The 22009-nt window shown below is 37.7% G+C and overlaps 1 protein-coding gene across 1 annotated transcript in view; it reads right to left on the reverse strand.

The window, feature by feature from the left end:
* Positions 1-9947: 9947 nt before the first annotated feature.
* The window catches only part of SNX7 (sorting nexin 7), a 30726-nt gene continuing 18664 nt past the window's right edge, over positions 9948-22009 (reverse strand). The window contains exons 8-9 of the mRNA XM_033000543.2: positions 18151-18303; positions 9948-10347 (exon numbers count right to left, since the gene is read on the reverse strand). Coding sequence (XP_032856434.2) covers positions 10267-10347; positions 18151-18303 — 234 coding nt within the window. The 3' untranslated portion in view covers positions 9948-10266. The remainder of the gene's footprint in view (positions 10348-18150; positions 18304-22009) is intronic.

Genomic DNA, 22009 nt, shown 5'->3' on the forward strand with positions numbered 1-22009 from the left:
GCAACACATTTCAAATAATGAATATTTCAAGTAAATTATTATGGGCCATACTTGCATAGGAAGAGGCAAAATTGTTGATAAATTATTTATGCAGCTTTAGCACTAATATAATAAATATTACATAGTGTTGGAGGGAAATGAAGGATTTTGAAATGAAGAAAGAAATTAACTATGAAGGAAGAACACCTGAAAATCGCAGAAGGTGAATACACAGATTTGAGATATGTGAATAATAACTGAGATACTAATGGGAGAAAATAAAAAGGATGACAACTATAAATCACTTTGAGAGGCAAAATACTCTTCATCTTTAGTTCTTTCTCTACAGAGAATATAGAAGCTTCTCAAAGTTCCTTCAACTCTGTCTAAAACAAATAAACAAAACAAAAGAAGACCCCTTAGAGTTAGCTGGGTGGGAACATACCTAGTCTGGCTGAAGAGACTTCCGTGATCAGAAGTGCAGATATACAAGAGGGCCATAACATGTGGAGAAAAACATAATTTTGATTATCAAATAATGTGTTACTTTTATTTTGCAGAGTGACTTTTCTCATCAGCTTGATACTAAATTAGGACAATATGATTGTATATTTTTTTAATGACAGAATCCATAAGGATTCTGTTTTGCTTTGGGTAGGCACGTTCAGCAGCAGTAGCTGCCGTGCCATTAAGCACGTCTGTGTGGTCAAATCTGCTCTGACATATCACATCAAGTAACAAGGTCATTAATTCCTTGTTTGCTGTTTTGCTCAGCTGTAGCATGTACAGATTCTTAGTAGTCTTATCAGTTGACTCTTCATCTTAACATTTGAGAAATTAATATTTTTTTAAAACTTATTTTTGTGTAAGAGAGGGATTTAACCTTTTTTTTTTTCCTTCTAACTCCCTTTCTGTTTACCTTCCTTTTCAACAGTAAGTAGAAAATGGGAGAGAAGAGAGGAAACAAGTTAAAAAACCTCAATATATTCCAGATAGATTTTGAAAAAACTAATTTTTCTAAAGTGGTAACAGACATATTACACATTTTTTAACCACTGACAGTGGACTTTGGGTTCTTTTAACCTCAGGAATAACATACTAAAATGAAATGTTTTACATTCGTCATTTCCGTAAATGTCTCTCTCACAAAATCTGTCATGGGCACACAAGTCTCCTTGTCATTGGACATTTACCAGCCTTGGCATATCAATCCATCTTTTGCACATCTGCTCAGAAAATGTAATTAGTTATACCCATATGCTGCAGAAGTACATGGTAAAACTTAAGAAACAGAAAAGGCCAAGAGACTTGACAGCCTTTCTCCTTCCTACTATGTGTGTTTTGTCAAAGACAGAAAAGTGAAAAGCTTTTCTTGCCCTCTGCCACAGGGTAGGGATATCCCTGTGTCCTAAGCAACTTCAAGAGATTAGGTAAAATCAATTTATAGTTTATTCTAGTACTTCTGGTTCTATTCACTTGAGAGCAATCATTTATACTGTAAAAAGACATAATATTCCCCAAATAGACATACCTTCCTTTTCCTGGTCATTAACATACTTATGAACTTGTCCTTGCAAAGAACTGATAAGTAAGATGGACAGGGATCCTCATCTGAAGTTTTGTGACATGGGAGACCCAGATGAGAAGCTCTTGCTACACAAAATGACACTCGTGTAGCAAATATGGAAACTCTAATCTTGTTGATCAGCTTTTTGACAGCCATGCTCAATTTGCTGGCAAGTGATAAAGCAGAGAGGGACTACAGTCCACAGTGGAGCTATGCCTCAGCAATGAAAAGTTGGTTCAATGGCATCTTTATGCCACCTGAGTTTGTGGCTAGACCTGTTCCACGTTCACCAATGTTCAGCGCCTGTGTTCAGTGGCTACATCTCTGCAAAAGGGCGGAGCAGAGATCTGGTGTAACTCCTTTGGACTTTACTCAGCCACAGGATCCTCTAAAATTTGACTTTTTCACTAAACAACATTAATTACCTTGCATTCATATTAAGTTTCTCTTTCTTATGACACCATAATTCAAGGCTATAGATACTAGAATAGAACTGTTATACTATGATTTATCCGATAATCCCAGCTTCTTCAAAGTTAACCCCGAAGGATGAAATATGCTCTGGATATACTATAATTCCATCTCCATGGCAGGGGGTTTGTAGCTGTTCTCAGAATCTGCTATAATGAAACCCTAGTTTAGTTTTTCCCTGGATGGTACATTATCAATCTCAGTTGGTGGCATGTTTAAAACCCAAGATGACAATTCAATTCACAAGAGATTTGAGCTTTCAGCAGGACCTCACCATCACAGTGTGGAGCAGAAGCCACTGGCCACTAGTTAAATGATATGGTACAAAACAACTTCTGAAAATGCTGGATTCTGTCAACTCTGTTTTCTTGTTTTCTTACTGAAATCCAAAACAATGTGTCACTGTTCACTGTCTGAACTAATTCATGGTGATTCAGCATTACAGAAACACCATTTTAAGTTCGTCTCTGACACACCACATTTAGTTGTTGTGTATGTTTAATGGCTGTACATTTTTTCTAAAAAAACAAAGCAAAACCAACTTTCAAATTATTAGCATTCTTTTACTTCAGTAGGGGTTCAAAAATAAAGCTGCTGTACCTCCATCCTCCCACTTTTCTTTTAGGATTAATTTGGAAAAAAAGAAAAGCTCTCCTAATTATAGAGATTTAGCTTTCTTTATAAACTGGCTATTTTAAGATCTGTTTACAAGATCACAATATGAAACGTCATTCAAAAACAGTGTGAATTGATTACATCCTTCTGAAGAACATGTAGCAGTAGAATATGCATTTGTAGCTGTTACACTGCCCTATAATTAAGGCTTTATTGCTTCCCTTCTGAACACATGTGGCTGCTGGGGAACAGCTGAGATACTTAGGATGAGACAATGGAAAATTCTCTCCTTCTTCCCCTCCCCCCCGCCTCCAAAATCCCAAACCCAAAACCCAAACCAAAATCACCCCCAAGCTTTTATAAACAAATGGAAGAAACACTGTGGTCACTACCAAATATAAGAATAAGACAAGATACTGATTATATTTTTCTCCTCCAGTTTCTTTTTAATGAGCAAATTTTCCCCAAATACCATTAATAATTTGAATGTTGCTTAATTGGGAGACTTTGTATTAGAACAGCTGAACATAGTCTTTGGTCTTTTAATTCATTTCCATGGATTCTGGATCACAGCATGATGATGGAATGGTCGACAATCACATCGGGAATATTCACGTATCCCAGAATGAATGAACAGACCAAAAAACAAGAGGCACCATGTAAATACATTTGCGTGGTTAGAATTACTCAGGGGGTTCAGTTCTGCTCTGAACCGATCTCAAATTTTTGAAAGACTAAGCTTAATAATGAAATGTTCCGTGCACTGAGCAGCTCTCCACACAGATGAGTGAGCTAAATGCCAGCTGCCAGCTTTATGGGCACGCGGCCATGCTATGTGACGCTGTGCTGGCCACTTTATAGAGTTACACATGTGTTCCTACATCCCTGCTATAAAATAGCTGTACCACAGATAATTAATTAGGAAAATCTACCATTGGGATCTGTGTTATTGGAGACGGACTCCCAAGGAAAACCTTCACAGCTCTGCAGTTTATTTGTTCTGAATAAATACTTTTGATAAATGAGATGACGTATTAAAAAGCAGATATGCAATAATATTGTTTTCCATAAAGGTCATCCATAAGACAAATGCTTCTAAGGGCAGATGAACATATATAGCAATAATGTTGATCAGCTCTGTCAAGTTGCAGACAATGACTTTCTGAGCAGTGAAGCCAGAATTCCCATAGCAACCCTCAGAAACATCAGATGCAACACAGATTTGGTGTAGGTAGCAAGCCATATAAAGTAGGAATGGGAACATTTTGAGTTAAGGGTTAAATATAATTTAAATCATGAAATCAAATATCCTTCTAATTGTATCCAAGGTATTTTTTTCCTTCCGTACTATTTTTTGATCTTCTATATTCTGAATCTATGTATAGACTGCAATCCAAGTGACAGATGACAGTTATCTTTGTACCACTCCCAGAATCTCTGTTGGGCTATAAGACAAAGCACAGTAGCTCCTGTTGCTCCGTGGCCGGGAGAAGGGGGGTGCCTGGCTCCCAGCCCTGGCGCCCTGCTCCCTGCCAGCTCCCCGCTGGGGGCCGTGGCCCCTGTCCTAACGCGGCTGTAAAAGCCCTGCTCAGACCTGGGTGAGGTGCTCAGCGCGCGAGCAGGAACTACTGTGGGACCTGTAGCAAGTGGCTTTGCAGCTCGTATGGAAAGGGGAAAAATAAAAGTCAGGGAGTGTCTTCTACTGGCATCTCTGCATTTTAGCCAGATAGGGCATGGCTTTTTTTACCTTGGTTAAAAGAAGCTGGCTAAGACTTGCTGGTTTGACTCGGTACTGCCTTTCTGTATTAGATATTCTGGATAGGGCTGATGCTGGTCTGTACTGAGTCTCCCTGCTTCTGCAAAAACTCAGAAATGAAGAAAATACTAATCTAAAAAAAAAAAATGTTCTAGGTTCAGTCTTCAGCAGAAGTGTATTTCTTCATCTGCTGCATTCATATGTGACAAAATAAGGCACAACTGTATTTGCATGGTATTTTTAAATTCGTTTAGCAATTGTGTGCCGTAGTGCACAATCATCATCACGGATGATTATTAATTAGTTGCTTTTTCTGCTTTTGCACCTCCCTGCTTACATTTCTCCATTATTTTTCTTACCCACAATGAGATGGTAACAACCTGTGTGCAATCATAGGAATAAAGCAACATGCTGTAAGGCACCAATAAATATTGAACAACTTTAATATGTTAAGCTGTCACAAATAATTTGCTTATAAAATTAGTACTGTCCTGTCAGTCAATGAACACGCAGTCTCCAGAGAGCTATTCTCACTTGGCTATTTTCTCTCAAACCCAATTAAAAATCTATCTAACCTTGCTTTAGCCTTGCTTTTATGTCAGCAGAGTATCTGCCAGGTTTTTTTTGTTTACTGCAAAAGGTATAGCTGGTGGACAAAAGGAGGAGGAGATGTACTGAATTCCTGTAATAGTTTTTCTCTTTGTAGAATTACTCTCAATTTTCACTTTATTTCATAGACTCTGAATACTTTTTAGGTTGAAAGGGACCCTTGTAACCTTCCCTCTTTTGCTTTCGTTAGATAAAAACTTTGGACTCTCATGCAGTAAAAGGAGATGCAAAAGCCTTAGCAATTCTGAAACTTCAGTGAGCTGCTGCTCCCCTAGGTAGTCCCTGCCAGCCTTAAGGCTCAGTCCCAGCTCTGTGGGGCCCGTGCAATTCTTACAGGCTACTGGGCAGGAGCTGCTGATGTTCAGGGCAACTCTGGCCTTGTTTTGTAACCCAACAGACAAATAATGCAGCACCCAAGTGAAAAAACTGTTCTTTACTTAGAAGTAAGGAGCTTTGTGATAGTTGTACATGTGTGGAGCTTCTTGCTCAGCTCTCATTTTACATACTATTTTTTTTACCTCCTGGTGAAAGCTTAATTTATTATTTAAATGAATGCAATTACAGAGTACAAATAAGATAAACATCTTACTTCTTTTCATTTGCAAAAGAGCCTGGTGGGATGCTTTACTTTTGTGGAAGAAAAAAAAATCACATTATAACTTTGCAACCACTTAGTTTTTGATTAAAAAAGTTAATTCAAAAAGGCAATTCAGTTGCACTTTAAGCTGACACACTGTTATAAACAATTACTTAAAGAACAGTGAGTCTTCCCCACACCACATAATCAACATTGCCTTGATTCCAAGGAATTTTCTTAGTATGGCTTTGACAATTAATGGCTTACTGGCATCTCCTGGTTAATTATTAATGCAGACATAATAATGCTTATTCCTTAACTAACCTTCTAAGCAATACAGTTATCAAAGGAATTATTCCTGCTGAAAACTGTGTCACATCACAGTCTAGATCAAAAATTTTAAACCTCTAAGTATGGCTTTTTGCCTGTAGGAAAACTAATACAAAGTTTTTTGATTTTTTTTTATTAAATTTTAAACAAGGACATCCTTTTACAGTTCTGCATTTCTTCAATTGTGTGTCTTACCTAAAACAGGATCCACCTTCACTTTTCAGGTCCCCAGAACCTCCCAAATCCACTGAAAGTTTGTGGCTGTCCCTTTCAGGTTCAGATGAGCTGTTGCCCCTCCATTCCTCCCCTGTAAAGTTGGTTTCATGATTAATTTATGCCAGCATTATCCTTATCTTAGTGATGCTACCAGTGAAATCCTGCCCATAACTATCAGGCAAATGAAAGAATTTCAATATATAAAGCCCAAATCTTTTGAAAAGTCACTATTTCGGGTGCAGGCTGATAGCAGCAGGGGCCAGTTCTTTTTTTATGCCCATACTTGCTTCCTTTTTCTCTGGATGTGGGTCTTGCCACAGATCACTTGTCAAGCGATGGAGTCTGCACCAGGCAACCATTTAAAATCATTCAGTGCTTAGAGCCACAAGCCATCTCTGTTTTACCTTTATTACTGACAATTTGCACTGGTGACAGCTCCCTTGTTAGGTAGCTGAGTTTTTTATTCTTGCCTTTGTATGTGTTCTCAGTCTAGAAAGAGAGAGAAATGCATTGTTTACAGGGCTGATGTATGAACCACTAACATATAAAGAGACAGCATGTTCTCAGCAACTGACCTTTCCTTCTGTCTTGGAATGGTTTCCTCTTTATGGTCAAGACACAGACCACGATGACTAAACCTTGCAGCCCTACAAACCGTGCAATCACACTGCTCTGAGGAAGCTGGTGGTGGTTAGCCAGGAGCTTTGCACACTGAACTCTGAGCAAAAGGAGGTCTCTTTTCTTTCTTTTAAATGTTTATTTGAGTTGTGCTTTCCAAGAACCTGCCAATGGTCCTGTCTCCGGCGCTGGGTAGAATGGGTGTCACTGCAAAAAATGGAATTGGGCCAAAAAAACCCACACTTGGTCACATTTCTCTGTCAGCCCGAGAAAGCTGATAAGCCGCACTGGTTCTGTATTCTACAGGTGGTGATTATCTATCTAGGAAACTGCAGGTGCAGTCTGAATTTTCTATTTCACAATATAACACTAATGTTGTTTTTAAAATGATCTCACATAAATGTGAGAACAAAAGCCACGCAGAACTGGATGGGAAACTTTCTACCACTCAGAGATGTTGTTTCATGCTCTCTGCAGACAGACACACTAAAACATTTCACCATTTTTACACTGGTTCATTTTCTTGAATATCAGATTTGCCTTTTAAGTGTTTAATTTCAGTCTGCAAATCTGCAGAAGGAAGTTGAGGCCTCCAGACAGAAGCTCTTAGCTGTAAGCAGCTGAAAGTTGAATTCTTAGTCAGACTCCTGGCACTTCAGAAATTATTTAAAGTGGTTGGGCTCTAACAAGCTGTAGAGAGCTATCTGAAAAGAGCAGAATGAAATTCCAGTAAGAATAGACAGATTGATTTTGAGTAATCAAATAGTTCAAGCACTTTCTAAGCAGTAGCCTAAGGAAGGTGAGACTCCATAAAAGAAAAATTTTTGGAAATAGGTCTAAATACCCAACAGACTTTCTAAAATTCTAAGTTTTTATGACACAAAAAGAACAATATTTGATTGTGCTTAACAATAGACCTTGGTTTTGCATGATGACAGTCCTACTAGAAAATCAGAAAAATAACAACATGGTCACAAGAAAGCCTCTACGTAATTGATTACTAAAGTCTTTCCCCCCATAAGTTATGGCCTAGCTAAAGAGGAAGAGAAATTAGAAATAAATCCTGAACATAATGAACGACAGCTCGCATTTGTACCAAGGATTGAAAATCTTGAATGGTACTTCTGACTTCCAAATGCCTCGGAGAGCAGCTTTCTGCTCCGGCAGAACATACAGCTACAATCAATGCAACGCATGTTGGCATTGCCCATCTCAGCTCACCAGACAGTACATTTTCTTAGAGGAGTCTAAATTAGAGACATGGTATTTAATTTTTGGTTACACTTAAACATTCATAACCTTCCAGGTAAGCCCGTTCAAGCTCAATTTCTTGAACTTTTGGTTATCTGGTATTCAGAGTGTTACTGCTGTCTGTCTTGTTGGAATCCTATTTATAGGACTATACACTACTGAGAGATTAGGAGTTAAAAACAGTAGGCAAAATTGAGTATTAATAAATGCAAATTAATGCTTATTGGGGGAAAGCCAATTCTCCTATATATACACACTGATGGAAATTAAATTATTTAGTAACCTTCAGCATACCTCGTTAGTGGACAGATCTGCAGAATGGCAGCTCAGCATTCGGTGGTACTTTAAAAACTAAATTAGGAATTAGTACAAAAGAATGATGAAAAAAGTCAAAGCATAATTATGACAACATGTACATTTCTGGTGTGCCTGCATTTTGACCACTGGTTACAGCAGAACTAGAAAATATAGACAAAAGCAGTAATAATGACTACAGATATGAAATGCCTTTTGTACAAGATGATATTAAGCTACAGCTTTTTTTTTTTTTTTTTTCCTGAGAAAAGAGGCAGATCTTGGAAGACACACTGGAGGCTTGTAAATTCTTGAGTGGCACAGGGAAGAAAAACAGGAAACAATTGTTCATCTCACAATTTAAGAGGCAGAGGGCATTACCTGAAATTATTGGGTAGCTGATCATCACAAAATGAATTTATTTTTCCTGCAAATTAAATTATGGGAAAAGGTTATAGTTCAGCCCTGTTGTTCTGCCATGTCTCCTACAAGCATCTGCTGCCAGCGCTGCTGCACGTGACACAGCGTGGCACAGCCCTTCAGCACCGCGCTGCCTTCCTCCTAACGCGGACTTGCCTCTTGTCTATAAATTGTCCAAAGCAGCAGAGATGCATGTTTCCTGCAGTTTTTCAGAAGCATCTTCGCTGCTATTTTATAGCTGGAAAAAAAAAAATATGCTGAGAAAAGCTGAGGTTTCATTAATACTTCATGGGGCAGTATGAGAACAGTCTTCTTTGCATTGCTGAAAAGGCTGCGTTGGTGTTCCAGGTCTCACTTGCAACCTAAATTTTTTAAGATCAAAGCCACGAAATGACTTGTGCAGCCTGGGCAGGGCCGCAGCCACCCAAGTGCAGCCCTGAGCTCAGGAACTGCAGCCCCGGCCCCCGCAGCCTTGGGGTGGCTGACAGGAGCAAAGTCACTTAGTACCACCCCAAAAGGTGGAGGGGGGGCTGAAGCCCTGCTGTTCTGCAAGGCCAGAGCCGCGGTTAGACTGTGCCCAGTTCCTGCACCCCATTCTTTATTCAGACTTAGGCTTGCTCAGACCTTAACTACCAAGGAGAACAACTGCAGGAATTACAAGTGCAGACTGACAGACCTTTTGGGTGGAATAATTCAATGACTGTAACACTTTAATGCATATTGCATGAGTGAATCAGCTAATCATTTCAAGGCAAAACTCGCCTTTCCCTTTCTCTTCCACACTATCCAAAGAGGGAGGAAGTTAAGGATTACAGGAAGGTCAGCCATGGGAGTAAAAGGTTCGATCCTACAAACTCCAAGTGGAAGCTCTTGTGTTGGCAGGATCAGTGCTGTGACTAACACTGTATCCCTGTAGAAAGTCTGTTTCGTGAACTGTCGAGTTTTTTCTTTATCCTTTAAAAACAGTCAAATTGAAGATGTTTAATAGACATGTAAATACTGCAAACTGAAACCTGAACTAACAGTACTTTAAAGCAGCATTAATTTCAGACATGTTCAGCATCTTTCCGTACCACGTTGCCATGAGGTGACTAGCACGATCTATTAAAATAATCCTAAAGAGCTCCTTGAAGACTACACTAGGTAATTTTAGAAGTACAGGAAATAACAAAGAGTCTAATAAGCACAACAAAATACCAAAATACTTCTTAAAGATGAGCATACAGAATGAAGACAAGCTTTCCTTATTAAACTTTTTATTAAAATGCCATTTTTACATATTTAAAATACTTTATATCCAAATTATGCAATATTTATGAAAACAATTGTATGCAAACACTTGCATAAAAATATGTAAAATCACAGCTAAGCAATATAAAGCAATATATAGCATGTTCCAAAATGTATTTCAGGACTAGAATACCTGAGTTTTCAATAAGCTGGTTTCTTGCATTTTACTGATTTTTAACAGTTACATTTAATAATGTACCTGATCTTGTATAAAGCACTTCTTTGGTTGGGAGAAACTGCATGAAAAAGGCAGAGATCAAGCAGAGATATTAGTCAAGGCCTATCTTCAGAATCTTCTTCCACCTGAAGATCCACTGTTTGAGATGCCAGGAAGGACTCCCATGTAGCAAGGCACTTTAAAAAAAAACACACACAGATACATATGAATATAGCAGATAAATTTCTATAAAACTGGTAGCCAGGGAGAAAAAGAAGGCAAAAAAAAAAAAAAAGCAGAATACATACGCATTGTCATAAGCTGCTTTGGTGGGACTATGGTAAGAGCAAAATATGGTTTCCTAGACAGCTCAGTGATATGCAGAATGTTAGCCAGCATGCTGAGTTGAGCTATAAAGGTCACTTTTACATAATGACAAGCACACAGTGTGAGCATAGTAATTGTATGTGTTAGCATGGAAGATGCTAATGTTAATTATGCTCTTCTTTAATGTCTCCCTTCAGTTATAGGCAAAGATCTCTTCCAAATAGGAAGTGCACTGTCAGACACAGTTCCCTTGTAATCTCTGTAGATTCCTATCGTATGCCCGATTTTCTTTCCAAGTTAAATTAAACCTGTTTTTTTTTTTTTTTCTAAATACAGAGAGAATTCAGTTTTCCCCTGAGTAATGGGAAAGAAATGGGACCAGAAAGGCAGGAGGGTGGGAGATTGTCATCCTTACAAAAAGTGGCATTTCCCTCCTCATGGAAAAATGTATTTATAATTATACAAACTAATTTTTTTATTTGAAGCACCAATACTGTAGGCAGTAAAATGAAAAACAAAACAAAACAAAAAACAACAAACCAACAAACTGAAAAAACAAATTACTTTTGTTCAGTTTGGCTTAAATGAGTGTTGACAGCTTGGCAAACTGTTAGAAATAATATATTAGTGTTGAGAGTCATGGCAAGGCTATCACGAGGTACCCTGTGGTGTGCTGATATTTGTTACCCAATGTACCAGGTTTCTACTATTTCAAGTCTGTCAGTAGAACAGGGCAGGCAAAGTCATGCAATAATTTTATTGTTTTGATGCTATTGAAAAAAAAACCTCTTAAAATGGAAATGTTCTAATAAAATTTTGATTTATAGGCTCATACCCATTGCTCTTGACAATGCAGCTTATTTAATACTTACTGTACAGTTTTTTTCATTAAGAATCTGAAATAGTCACAATAAACAAGTCTTCTGAAATTTATCAGGAAATACCTTCTTTTATAGTAAAACCTGGACAGCATACTCCATTTGTCTGAACTTTGAAATAAATCAGTACCCTGAAAACAGCATCATTTCCTAAGTGAAAACTTTTGCCATAAACTATTCAAGCCACACTAATCTGGTATCCCCAGCTACAATGAAATATCTAGCATCCATTGGGTGACAAAAGTAACAAGAAGCAGCAAACAAAAGTCAGCAGTGATTATGTCTCTGAAGACATAAAAAAAGTAGATGTGGGTCTGCAAGATAATGAGAAAGGTTAAAACAGCTGACTGACCTAAAAGATCACAAAGAAAAAGGCATGCAAGAGCTTATTTCTGCGTAGGTTTGTGGTCTTTATCAGGCACGTTAGAGACTGTTCCTGTTATTCATATATTGTCCCTCAGACTATGAATCTGCTCCCACAATCTTTTTTTTTCTGATCTTGCTGACAAAATCCCCAACTAGCTTCTGCTGCTGTTGCACAGAACATTATACTGCTGTTCAGAGCACATCTAAGGTTTGAATTACTGTGAAAAGAGAGGAATAACAGGATAATCTGCTTTCTTCATTGACTTTTTGGAGAAATGTTATTTTGAAATGGTAAATATAAAATCAGGGAGAAATGGTGAAAACAGTGCTAGCAGGAACCGTGATCTGCAAGTGTTGCAAACTGAATTCTGACTTAAAAGATCTTTTTGACCTTTTGTCTAAAACCTTTAAGGTTTGATCATTAGATTCTCCCCTGCTTCATGTGACACTGTGGCAGCTGAGTCTGAGATGCTTGAGCTGGAAGGGGGCATCTTGGTTTTAAAATGTCAGTGAGGCAACTGCTAGCAATGTGTCCTCACTGTGGCGCTTGGACTGAGATTTCTGTTTGCTAGAGCCCAGCCTGGATTACCATCCTAAAAAGGTGCAAGGCACATCTGTTTTCCTAGGCTTTTTCTCGGCATGGGACAAGAAATGATCACTGTTTCTTGAAGAGACTTTTGTTGGCAATGACTGACTTTTTTTCTGAACCACAGTTTAATTTAAATCATGTAACTCCATGTTTTGTCATTCTGTAATTTCGGTAATGTGAATTAAAATACATATATCAGCACTGGCTGCAATGTAAAAATGGCTGTTATCTTTGCAACGCTGAGCCAAACTGCATGTGTCAAACTGCAATCACAATATGTTGCTTAACCAGATAGATACAATCTACTGAAGTCTTTCCAGACAAAGATGCAAAGCATTTTTTTCAGTTACACAACTTATTCAGCTTTTAATTTATCCTCATTTATATAACCAAAACACATTTTCCAAAATCTAAGAGCAATGGTGGCTCATTTCACTGTCAGACATCACAGTGCTGCTACAGCTGACAAGTTTTATAATTAACCATACCAAAACAAAACTAGGTCTCTGTGCCTTAGGCTCAAGCTTTTTATATTGTGCAGCATGAACTGCATAAACGACATTTTGTTAGTGATGTATACTTCAACATTATTACAGAATGATTTTACTTCATTCTCCTGGGAGGCTGAGAACAGAGATCTAAATGGAGGATCAGCCAGCTTTGACAAAGGAGATGAAAGAAAAAGAAAAAACATACCCAGGAAATTAAATGTGCATGCATAGGATGGAAATTCATAATCCAATTACTTGTAGAACCCCAGTGGAAGACATAAAAAAGCCTAAATACATAAAATGAAATATCAAGAGCTTAAATGAGGCTACTTTACCTAAAATATTCTGATTACCACTGCAGGTCACACATCTATTCTACAACATCATTTTTAGAAAAAACAGCAAAAAAAATTTTCATCTAATACAATTTCATACTAACTAAAAAGGAGATATAGAAACAGAATGTGTAGTAGGTATGATAACAGCAGCAGTGTGTCACAGGCCATGTGTATTTCTGTTCCAGTTCCCTCTTTTCCATGGTTGATACCTTAAAAATATCATTTATAATGGCATTTTCTGGAGTAGGATCTGAAGATGAAGTCTTGTGTGTGTCCGAGAGGCAGAAAAAAATACTTCCATAGTTTCTGGGCGCAAGAAAATGAAAACTAGAGTGCAAAGAAATAGTGATTCCCAGTACAAAAACTGTCTTCCTAAAAGTATTTAAAAGAAATCTTTGTGATTGAGGTGAACAAGGGTTCAAAGATGGATCCCGGCTTTGAAGCGACATTCACAGAGACAAACTGGCTCAGCCATGTGGGAGCTTTTGAAAATCACATGAAGTTTGTTAGCTAAATTCCCAGGCATAGCTAAGGTCAGATGCATGAGCAGCTAACTTTTTGCTGTACAACCAAATGACTAGTTAAATGCATCACCACAGGGGCCTCTAGGGCAAACAACAAACCTCATCTGTTTTTCTACAGCTTTTACTAGATAAAGAGGTACATAAGGGCTTTGGAGCTAGAGGGAAGTTGCTGTAATGGGGAAGGAGTATTGTTTTGTTCTAATGAGTCTTTTGGATCAATTTATGCCTGCACAACAATGTAGGTCACAAAAATAAATTATGCTTGAAATAGTTAAGAAAATCGGGAAATTATTTATATTTTTGGAAACGAGTAAGATGTGTCAATACCAACAAGGATTTCATTATATCAAAGATAATTTAGCTTTTTATCTGATGAAGCTGCAAAGGTTTAACAGGATTAGTTTGACAGGACAAAAATAAAAATTAGAGGCTATGCTTTAAAACAAAGGCTCATCTGTGCACAAGGAAAAACATGCTTTTTCAATGCCAAAACTAATTAAATATCATCCTACATTATGAAAAAAACCCAAACTTCCTGCATTTACTAGAGTGCCTCATGAGCAGTGGAAAACCAAACTCTGATATATTTTGTGGATTTACAATATCTAACTAGTCTTTGGATTGGGCTGCAAAATCTAGCCACTTACTCCAGTGTTTTTTCTGAATAGAATAGGTTATCAGAGTTCTCTGCTGAGAAAAATTAAAGTGTTTCTTTTTCTTTGATGCTGTAAATATCCTAAAGACTATAGTAAGCACATGAGAAAAACAAAAGGAAAAATTTAGTAAATCTTTAATTGCTATTGCTCTTTGAAGCCAGAGTTCAACATTGCCTGGTTTGGTTTTGCTAATTTTTACCAGAAACACTTCAGACATTCTAGCTAAATAATAATACCGCCACCACCACTAACTTTGTATCTTGTTTTGGTTTTGGTAACACTGCATCCTTAGGGCTCTGCAGACTATCTATAACTAACTCAATAAAAATACTCCTGGTGATAATCAGCTTTCTCAGATGTAAGCTCCACTCTGTGGACAGTTTGTGATTTCAACTGTATGGCAGAGACCTCTTCTGGACTAAGGTGTGCTATTTCAGACAATAGTGTCACGCCTAAAGCATGGGGAAAAGAAATAAAATAAATTTCATATTGTTTCAGAAAATCCTCCCTGTTTTAGCAGTGTGCTTATAGTCATTATTAATACAGTATGTTACTGGCTTTAAGCCTTTGTGGAATACAGAGAGACTTAAGCATGTATTCAACTCTTTTCCAGAAGCAAAGAAAAGGAAGTAGAGAACTCTATGAACTCTTGGTAATTCTTGGCTACTAAATGACATTATATTTAAATGTATTATAACATAGTTTGTACATTATCACAGGAAAGCCTTCATTCTCATTGGACTGCATAGGAGCACCCTGTAAATTTGCAACACTGGTCTTTAATTGGTGTCTACCACAGCACTGAGAGACACAAAGAGACTGGTGGTTCCACAGCTGCAGAAATAAAGGAATACTTCTTATTAAAGTATATTAAATATAGACAGTCAACAAACTGGAAGGCTATGGAAATACCTCTACTTGTTTTGAATTAGTAAATCTGGAGAAATATAATTACAGGTAACACTTTAAAGTGGCACTTCATGTAACATGAACATTAATTCAGCTTAAGGGAGACATACTGTTTTACACTAGCTAAGTGATGCTTGTTAAACTGACAGCAGAATCCTTAGGCAACTACAATTAAGGAAAAATCCAGACAAATGTAAGGTCATATGCTTTCCCCATACTGTGACAAAGAGGAAATAACATTTTAGAAGTTCTAGTGTACTTTGACACACTGCTATGTTGTAATTGATCTTCATGTTGTACTGGCTTTGGTTTTACAGTCTTGAAGGACTGGTTCTCTACTGCAAAAGCCACCAGAAAACATGAAAAGTCTGTCTCTTCTTACTCTGTAGTTCTCAGAAATTTAAGAGATGTAGAAAATGGCCACTAGCAGGAATGATTACTGGTTAGGTTGTGCAAATTAAGTCAGCAAGACAGGAATGATGAGGAGCACAGAGAAACGGTGCCGTAGAGAAGGGAATGGGACACTGCTCATGGTGAGGCAAGAATAGGAGTTTAACTGGGTGGGGAAAAAAAAAATCTGTGTAAAGGAGAAACAAGGTAGTGACTAAGTTAGAAAGCAAGAGATGTTCCTCACAGGAGATGAACAGAAGAGCTGGGCGACTAAATCATATCCATGGCATCCATGCTGCCTTGGAGCATGCACAAAACATGCTGTGGGTAAAAAAAAAGGCAAGAAATAAGATGAGGAATACTATAGCAAGAAAAGGCTTAGTAAGCATCAAATGGTGCATCAAAAGCATGAACAAGTAATTTAACTTTGGACATGTGAGGGGACGTTAATGATGCAAGTAATGACTGAACAAGTGAAAAACACTAACAGGCACTGTGTTTGTGCATGTATTTAATGAGCGAGACTCAAACTATTATCTTTAAGGTAGGATTTTGTTTTCTACTGAAAGCATAAGAATCACATTCTGATTCTCAGGCTTCTGAGATTCCCTTCCCAAAATTTCACTTCCAGTCAGCAAAAGCAGATGCCAGGGCTTCTTTTTCTGCTGTTTTCAAGAGTGCGTTACACACCTGTAGTTTGTAATATAAGGGCCTCTGACAGTAATCACTTCTCCAATAATTAACCATCAGCATTAGCCACAAGTCTCAAATAAACATGCACGTTTTAGATCAAAACTCCCAATCTAAATATTAATTTTATCAAATTATCTTGAATGTCAGGATTAAGATAATAATTTTCTGATAAAGCAGAAAGAAATTGGTAAGCCCTCACTGTGCAAACAAGGAGTGATACAGTTAGCACAATGTTTTCTATTTTTGTAGTGCTGCAGTAAGATAAGGTGTTTTTTTTTCTAAAATCTAGAGCTACTAAGATATACAGCAAAAACATTTTATGCAGATTTCTGTATTCAAGAAAAGCACCAACAAAGAATAATCTCAGTATAAACCAATTTGTCCAGTATTTGAGAGGCTATTTAAGAAGAATCACTGGCAGTTACAGAGACGGCTGAACTATCTTCTGCAATTCATGACTTAATGATCGTAATTTCATGTGTAGTATGAGCTTTGGCATTCTGAATTAAAATTCTAATTCAGCAAAAAGCATTTCTAGACAGGAAAGAGAACCACATAATTATTTTTGTGTTTTAATTTAAGTAATAATTCATTAACAAAATATTCCAATTTATTTAGCATCGTTTTAACATACGTATTGCTGATATAGAAGTCAGAGATCACCAATAACTGAAGAAAACGTGAGAGGATGCCAAAAGCTTGCTGCCTGATTTCAGAAAATATTTTGATCTTAATATGTAACAACAGATTGTCAATGTCCATGCATCTCACAGACTGTATGTTAATTAATTAGACTTGATGATCAAGAGTTCTGTCTTTTCAATTATGTTTTAACAAAATGATTTGTAAAATCAGGACGCTATCATTGGCTAACAGGCAATCCATAAAAAGTCCACAATACAGGACTGATAGCTACAGATACCAACGTATGTCTGTGAAAATTACTAATTTATGATTAATAGATGGCTTAGTGTATTCCCATTTTTTTCCCAAAGGAAGAGGAAATTCTTTAAAAAAATTCAAGACATCTGGGATATTTTCAAAATGCGCACTTCAATCAACAGCGTGTTCCCCATGAAGAAACTTGCCAGAATGCTTAACATTTCGTTATATGTTTTCAAGTTCTGTTTCTTAGTATATATTCTTATAAAAGGGAATTCTTACCAAGAATATTAGCCATGGCATTTAAGTTGAAAAGAAGAATTTCATTTCAACCACTTTTCTTATTTCTGAAGCACTAAGTTGTAATTATAAGAAGATTCAATTTATTAACTGTATACACTTGCGTTTGCATTTTTTAAAAAAGTGCAATAAGCTTTTCATATTGACTTCTTAAAATTGTATTGTTCTTCTTTATCCTTGTAAAGTCTGATTATTTCATGAAAGTAAATTCCTTAAAGAAGTAACAATGAGGACTTCCTGAATGTGTTGTCTGAAATGGAATCACGTGTAAACGTTTTCCTCATACAAGATCATTTACACAAGTTTGATCTTTACAGAGGGCTTCTTCATGCAGTTACAGCAAAAGGTTTCCAAACTACAATATAGCAGCTGATGCTGAACAGAAAAATATGCTCCGAAGTGTTGTGGTTAGTAAAACAAGAGTGCCCTCTGTTGATGATGGACTCAGGATCAACCACTTGGGCACAAATAAAATACATTTTGCTTGAAATGTTTCAAATTAAGGATAACTGCCTCCCTCTTCCCACAAAAAACTGATTCTGAAGTTGACACAGGTTTGAACTAAAATGCAAAAATTCCTCTTTACGGACAACTCATGGACTTCTCCACTGAAATAATCAATGCAAAAAATAACATTGCTATAAGAAAGTGTTTTACCTCTTCGTAATAACGGAGGTTATTCTCAGCCACATTAGTGAACGTTGATCTCATATCACACTGCATGTTTTGCTTCCACCTGTCCCAGTCTGCTTTCAGAGCATTATTGGCACATTCGACTTTGTCTTCAAGTTTCCCAATCTCTTCTGAGAACTAAATATGAATTGTAAACATTACAAAATATTAGTAAAGTCACCATTTCAGAAGTGACTGAAATCAAGTTATTGTAGTGCTGACAAACAGAACTGCAGAATCAAGGTTGGTATTTAACTTAGCACAGAAAATCATTCCCCGAAGATAAATTTCAATATTATACTGGATTAATACTCAGTACAATTTCTGAAATATCAATAGCAGAAAGTCTAGACCAGAATTCCAGTGTTGCTGAAGATATTTTTATTGACTGAGAATTTACAGACTCTGGCATCTCTTCACTAGCACTTGACAGTAATGTATCTAAAAAGGAAAATACAGAGGGCTTTACTGAAGCAGAATCAACTATACAAATTAGATTTGTCCAGAAAAACTGAGAAAACCCTGACAGAACCTTTGATGAACTCAGGAGAAACCAGAATGGGGAGAAGACAGCAGAAATCAAAAGCACAAACCTGATTTCTTGCCTGTGACCTTGCCATCTCTTTTTGTGGAACTAACTTCTGCGTGACCGTGTGAGGGGGAGAGAAATACAGAAGCAGAGAAGAAATTTAAACCAAAGGACTTCTGTAGAGAAGAAACTATTTCACAGCAATCCAGAATAAAAAACCTTGAGGGCTACTCTACAGATAATACTTCCTTCTAATTACTGTAGATGCATAAAGTGACTTTTCAGCTAATGGGAATGAATAAGTGAACATGAGGCCCTCTTCTAGTGCTCTCAATAATTTTGTTACTTATTGTCATTTACTAATCAGCTGTGTCAGTTCTGGCTGGCACCCAGTCACAGAACAAGGCCCATCTTCTGTAGCTACAGTGCAAATTCATCTGCTGGGACTGTACAGTGACCGTCTGCTGTGGGAGGGAGGTCAGGAAGAAACACCACCAAGGAACGTCCAGCAGGAAAAGTTCATCAACTTGTATTGTTTCCATTGCAACTCATACACCTTCATTTTCTTCCTTGTATTCTACTGTCAGGCAAATTGCTTTTTCTCATACAACACCCCTGTAAAGTTGGATAGCTCCTCGTGCTCTCTGCAGAGCTGGTGCTTTCACTGATCTGAACTTCAGGATTAACTTTCAGGATTTTCAAGGAATGCTTATGCTATTGGCAGAATGCAGAAATGGCAAAATCCCGAGCAGAATGTGGAAGGCCTTGGTGCAGTCTCCAGCTTGAACCACGCAAGGAGAACAGTGCTCCAGTGCAGCAGCTGGCAGGGCTGCTGCCATCAGACACAAACTAAGCAGCAGTGCCTGAAATGGTGACAGAATCTGAGCCCAGTGCTTCATTCGCAAACCACAAATCCCAACTCAGTTTGACATACTAGGATCCTTCAGTTATTCAAGTAGCAAAAAACTCCTTTAGCTAGTAAAACTGAAAATTTCATCCAAATGAATTTTCTCTACATTCCATGATGTATAAAAATTCTTAGTTAGATAAATTCTTAGTTAGACTTGATTTCTACACTGATTTTCCTTTCCACAATTCTAGATTAATGAAATACTGGTTGTTAATCAAGAATATATGCAAAATATTATTTCTTCTTTACTGAAAAGTCCAATTTCAGTTATCTAGCCAGACCAGTAATCAAACCATGGACAAGGGCAATTTCAACTACCAACAGTGTATTCAATATGAAAAGGTTAATCCAGAGTTTAAATGTGGGGAAATTACCTTTAAAGGAATCACAAGCAACTACATTCAGTATCTTGGGCAAGTCCCAAGTTAACTGCCTTTCCTTCAAATACCAAAAAATGAATGCACACAGAATACTGAAAACTGAGTAATTTTAGATGACTTAGAGTAGGAAAGGCAGTTGAACCCATTTTCTGCTTTTGCAAGAAAAAAGTCCCTATATGGGAATGAGCTAGACTACACACGTAAAGAACTTCCCTGACTTAGAAGTCATGGCAGTAGCAGCTTCCCCTTATCTCATTCATCATATCTTTAAATTTCACAGTTTGTTTTTGTCTTGCCTTTTCTATGAACTACGTATTTCCTCCACAGTGTAGTCACAACGTGATGTGGACAGGCAGACTCTGTTCTACATCCCTGCCTGGATATGCAGTTCAAACATCACCCTCTAAAACCCAGAAGAAACTCTGTGTTGTATCAAGGCAAGAGTTGGACTTAAGGTCTAAAGACAGCATTATGCCACACTTCATCCTCTCAAGTGGAGAGATTTAAAATCTGCTTTTTCACAACTGAAAAGAAACACAAATGCCACCCACCCTCTTCAGCTGCCATGACAGCAGAAATCAAAGAAGAATGGCTTGGTCTCAACAAAAACATCTACCTAGTGTGTTCCTCATTTACAAGGTATAAATTGTTAGAATTTATCCTGCAAATTAAATATGATTCTGAATCTGTTTTCTTACATTGATCTCACAGAGGCAGCTAGTGTGATAAATTAAATTTCACATCAGTGATCCCCAGAGAAGGACAGCACAGTGCTAATCAGACATCGGACCCTGGGATCCGGAGGTGGCAGCCAGACTGCCAGGGCAGAGTGCTACCAGGTGTGCACAGCACGACCTGCAGCCAAAGAGACTTGGCCCAATAGACAAATCAGTGGCACAGTGGTTTACACTACCTCACTATGCACAATAGAATGAATTTCTATCTGCTACATGAATTAATCCTTGCCCTTTTTAGCCTAGAGTTAAAACAAGATACATTCTGAATGTGATAAATTCAGCATTTAATTTCTTTACTACTCGGTTTCAAGCCTGTACACTAGAATCCTTAAGTTAGCATTTAATGCTTCTCTGGTTCTGTCAGAGCACATTATACCAACCTTTTGTCAGAATTACTATTAGCACTAGTGGCAGTACCAAGACTCTTTAAAACTCCCAAACCACAGAGGGATTCAGTAGCACTGCTGTGCATGCCTTCAGAATGGAGCGTGAGAGCAATGGAGCCACGAACTCCAACATCTTTACAACCAGAGCTCTGGAGGTCAGAAAAGTCTAGATAAGCAGGAGGTCACCAAAGTCCTCCCAAATTTCTCTGTCAGAGCCTGCATCCAAAATCAGTCTTCAAACCTTCCATATCCTGAAAAACTGCCTTCTCTGTGGACTAAATTTTGGTGTGGGAGACAAGGTTTTGGCTTTTCAGCAGCACCACAAGCAGCTTTCTAAAAGACTGATGGCAGAAGCACAGCTCAAGAAAACACTTTTTCCCACCCAATGAGCCTGGCATCTTGTAAGGTTTAATTTGCGATCCCAGCCTATTTCAGCTGCACTGACCTTGGGGAGGTTTTGCATTCTCCTGCTGCATAACCTGCTGTTTGTTAAATCATTTCATGTTTGCCGTGACCAGTGCTAAAGATCTCACAGTCTTTTATCAGCTCTAATGACAGTCTGAGATTCCTTATCTGTGGTAGATATGTACTTCAAATGAGATTAGAGTTCACGCCACCCGTTGTCAGCAGAATTTCTGGCTACTAGATTGCACTGACAATTTCAATCTGACGTCTGTGAGATCATTAGAAGATACATGAGATCTGCTTAGGAATAGAAATGTGCAAATACAGCCAAACTCAGTGTTTGACGCCAATTCCAATAACAATACCTCTGTTATAACCACCTTTTATTCTGAAATCAGTCTGGTTAGAAATGTCAGCAAAATATGTCAACATATAATAAAAGTTAAAACATAGTAAAAAACTGATTAAGAAAACAGTTATAAGTTACTTGATTGGTT

Source organism: Tyto alba, unplaced genomic scaffold (genome assembly GCF_018691265.1).
Source record: "Tyto alba isolate M040663 unplaced genomic scaffold, T.alba_DEE_v4.0 Super-Scaffold_1000006, whole genome shotgun sequence".
Classification (NCBI taxonomy): domain Eukaryota; kingdom Metazoa; phylum Chordata; class Aves; order Strigiformes; family Tytonidae; genus Tyto; species Tyto alba.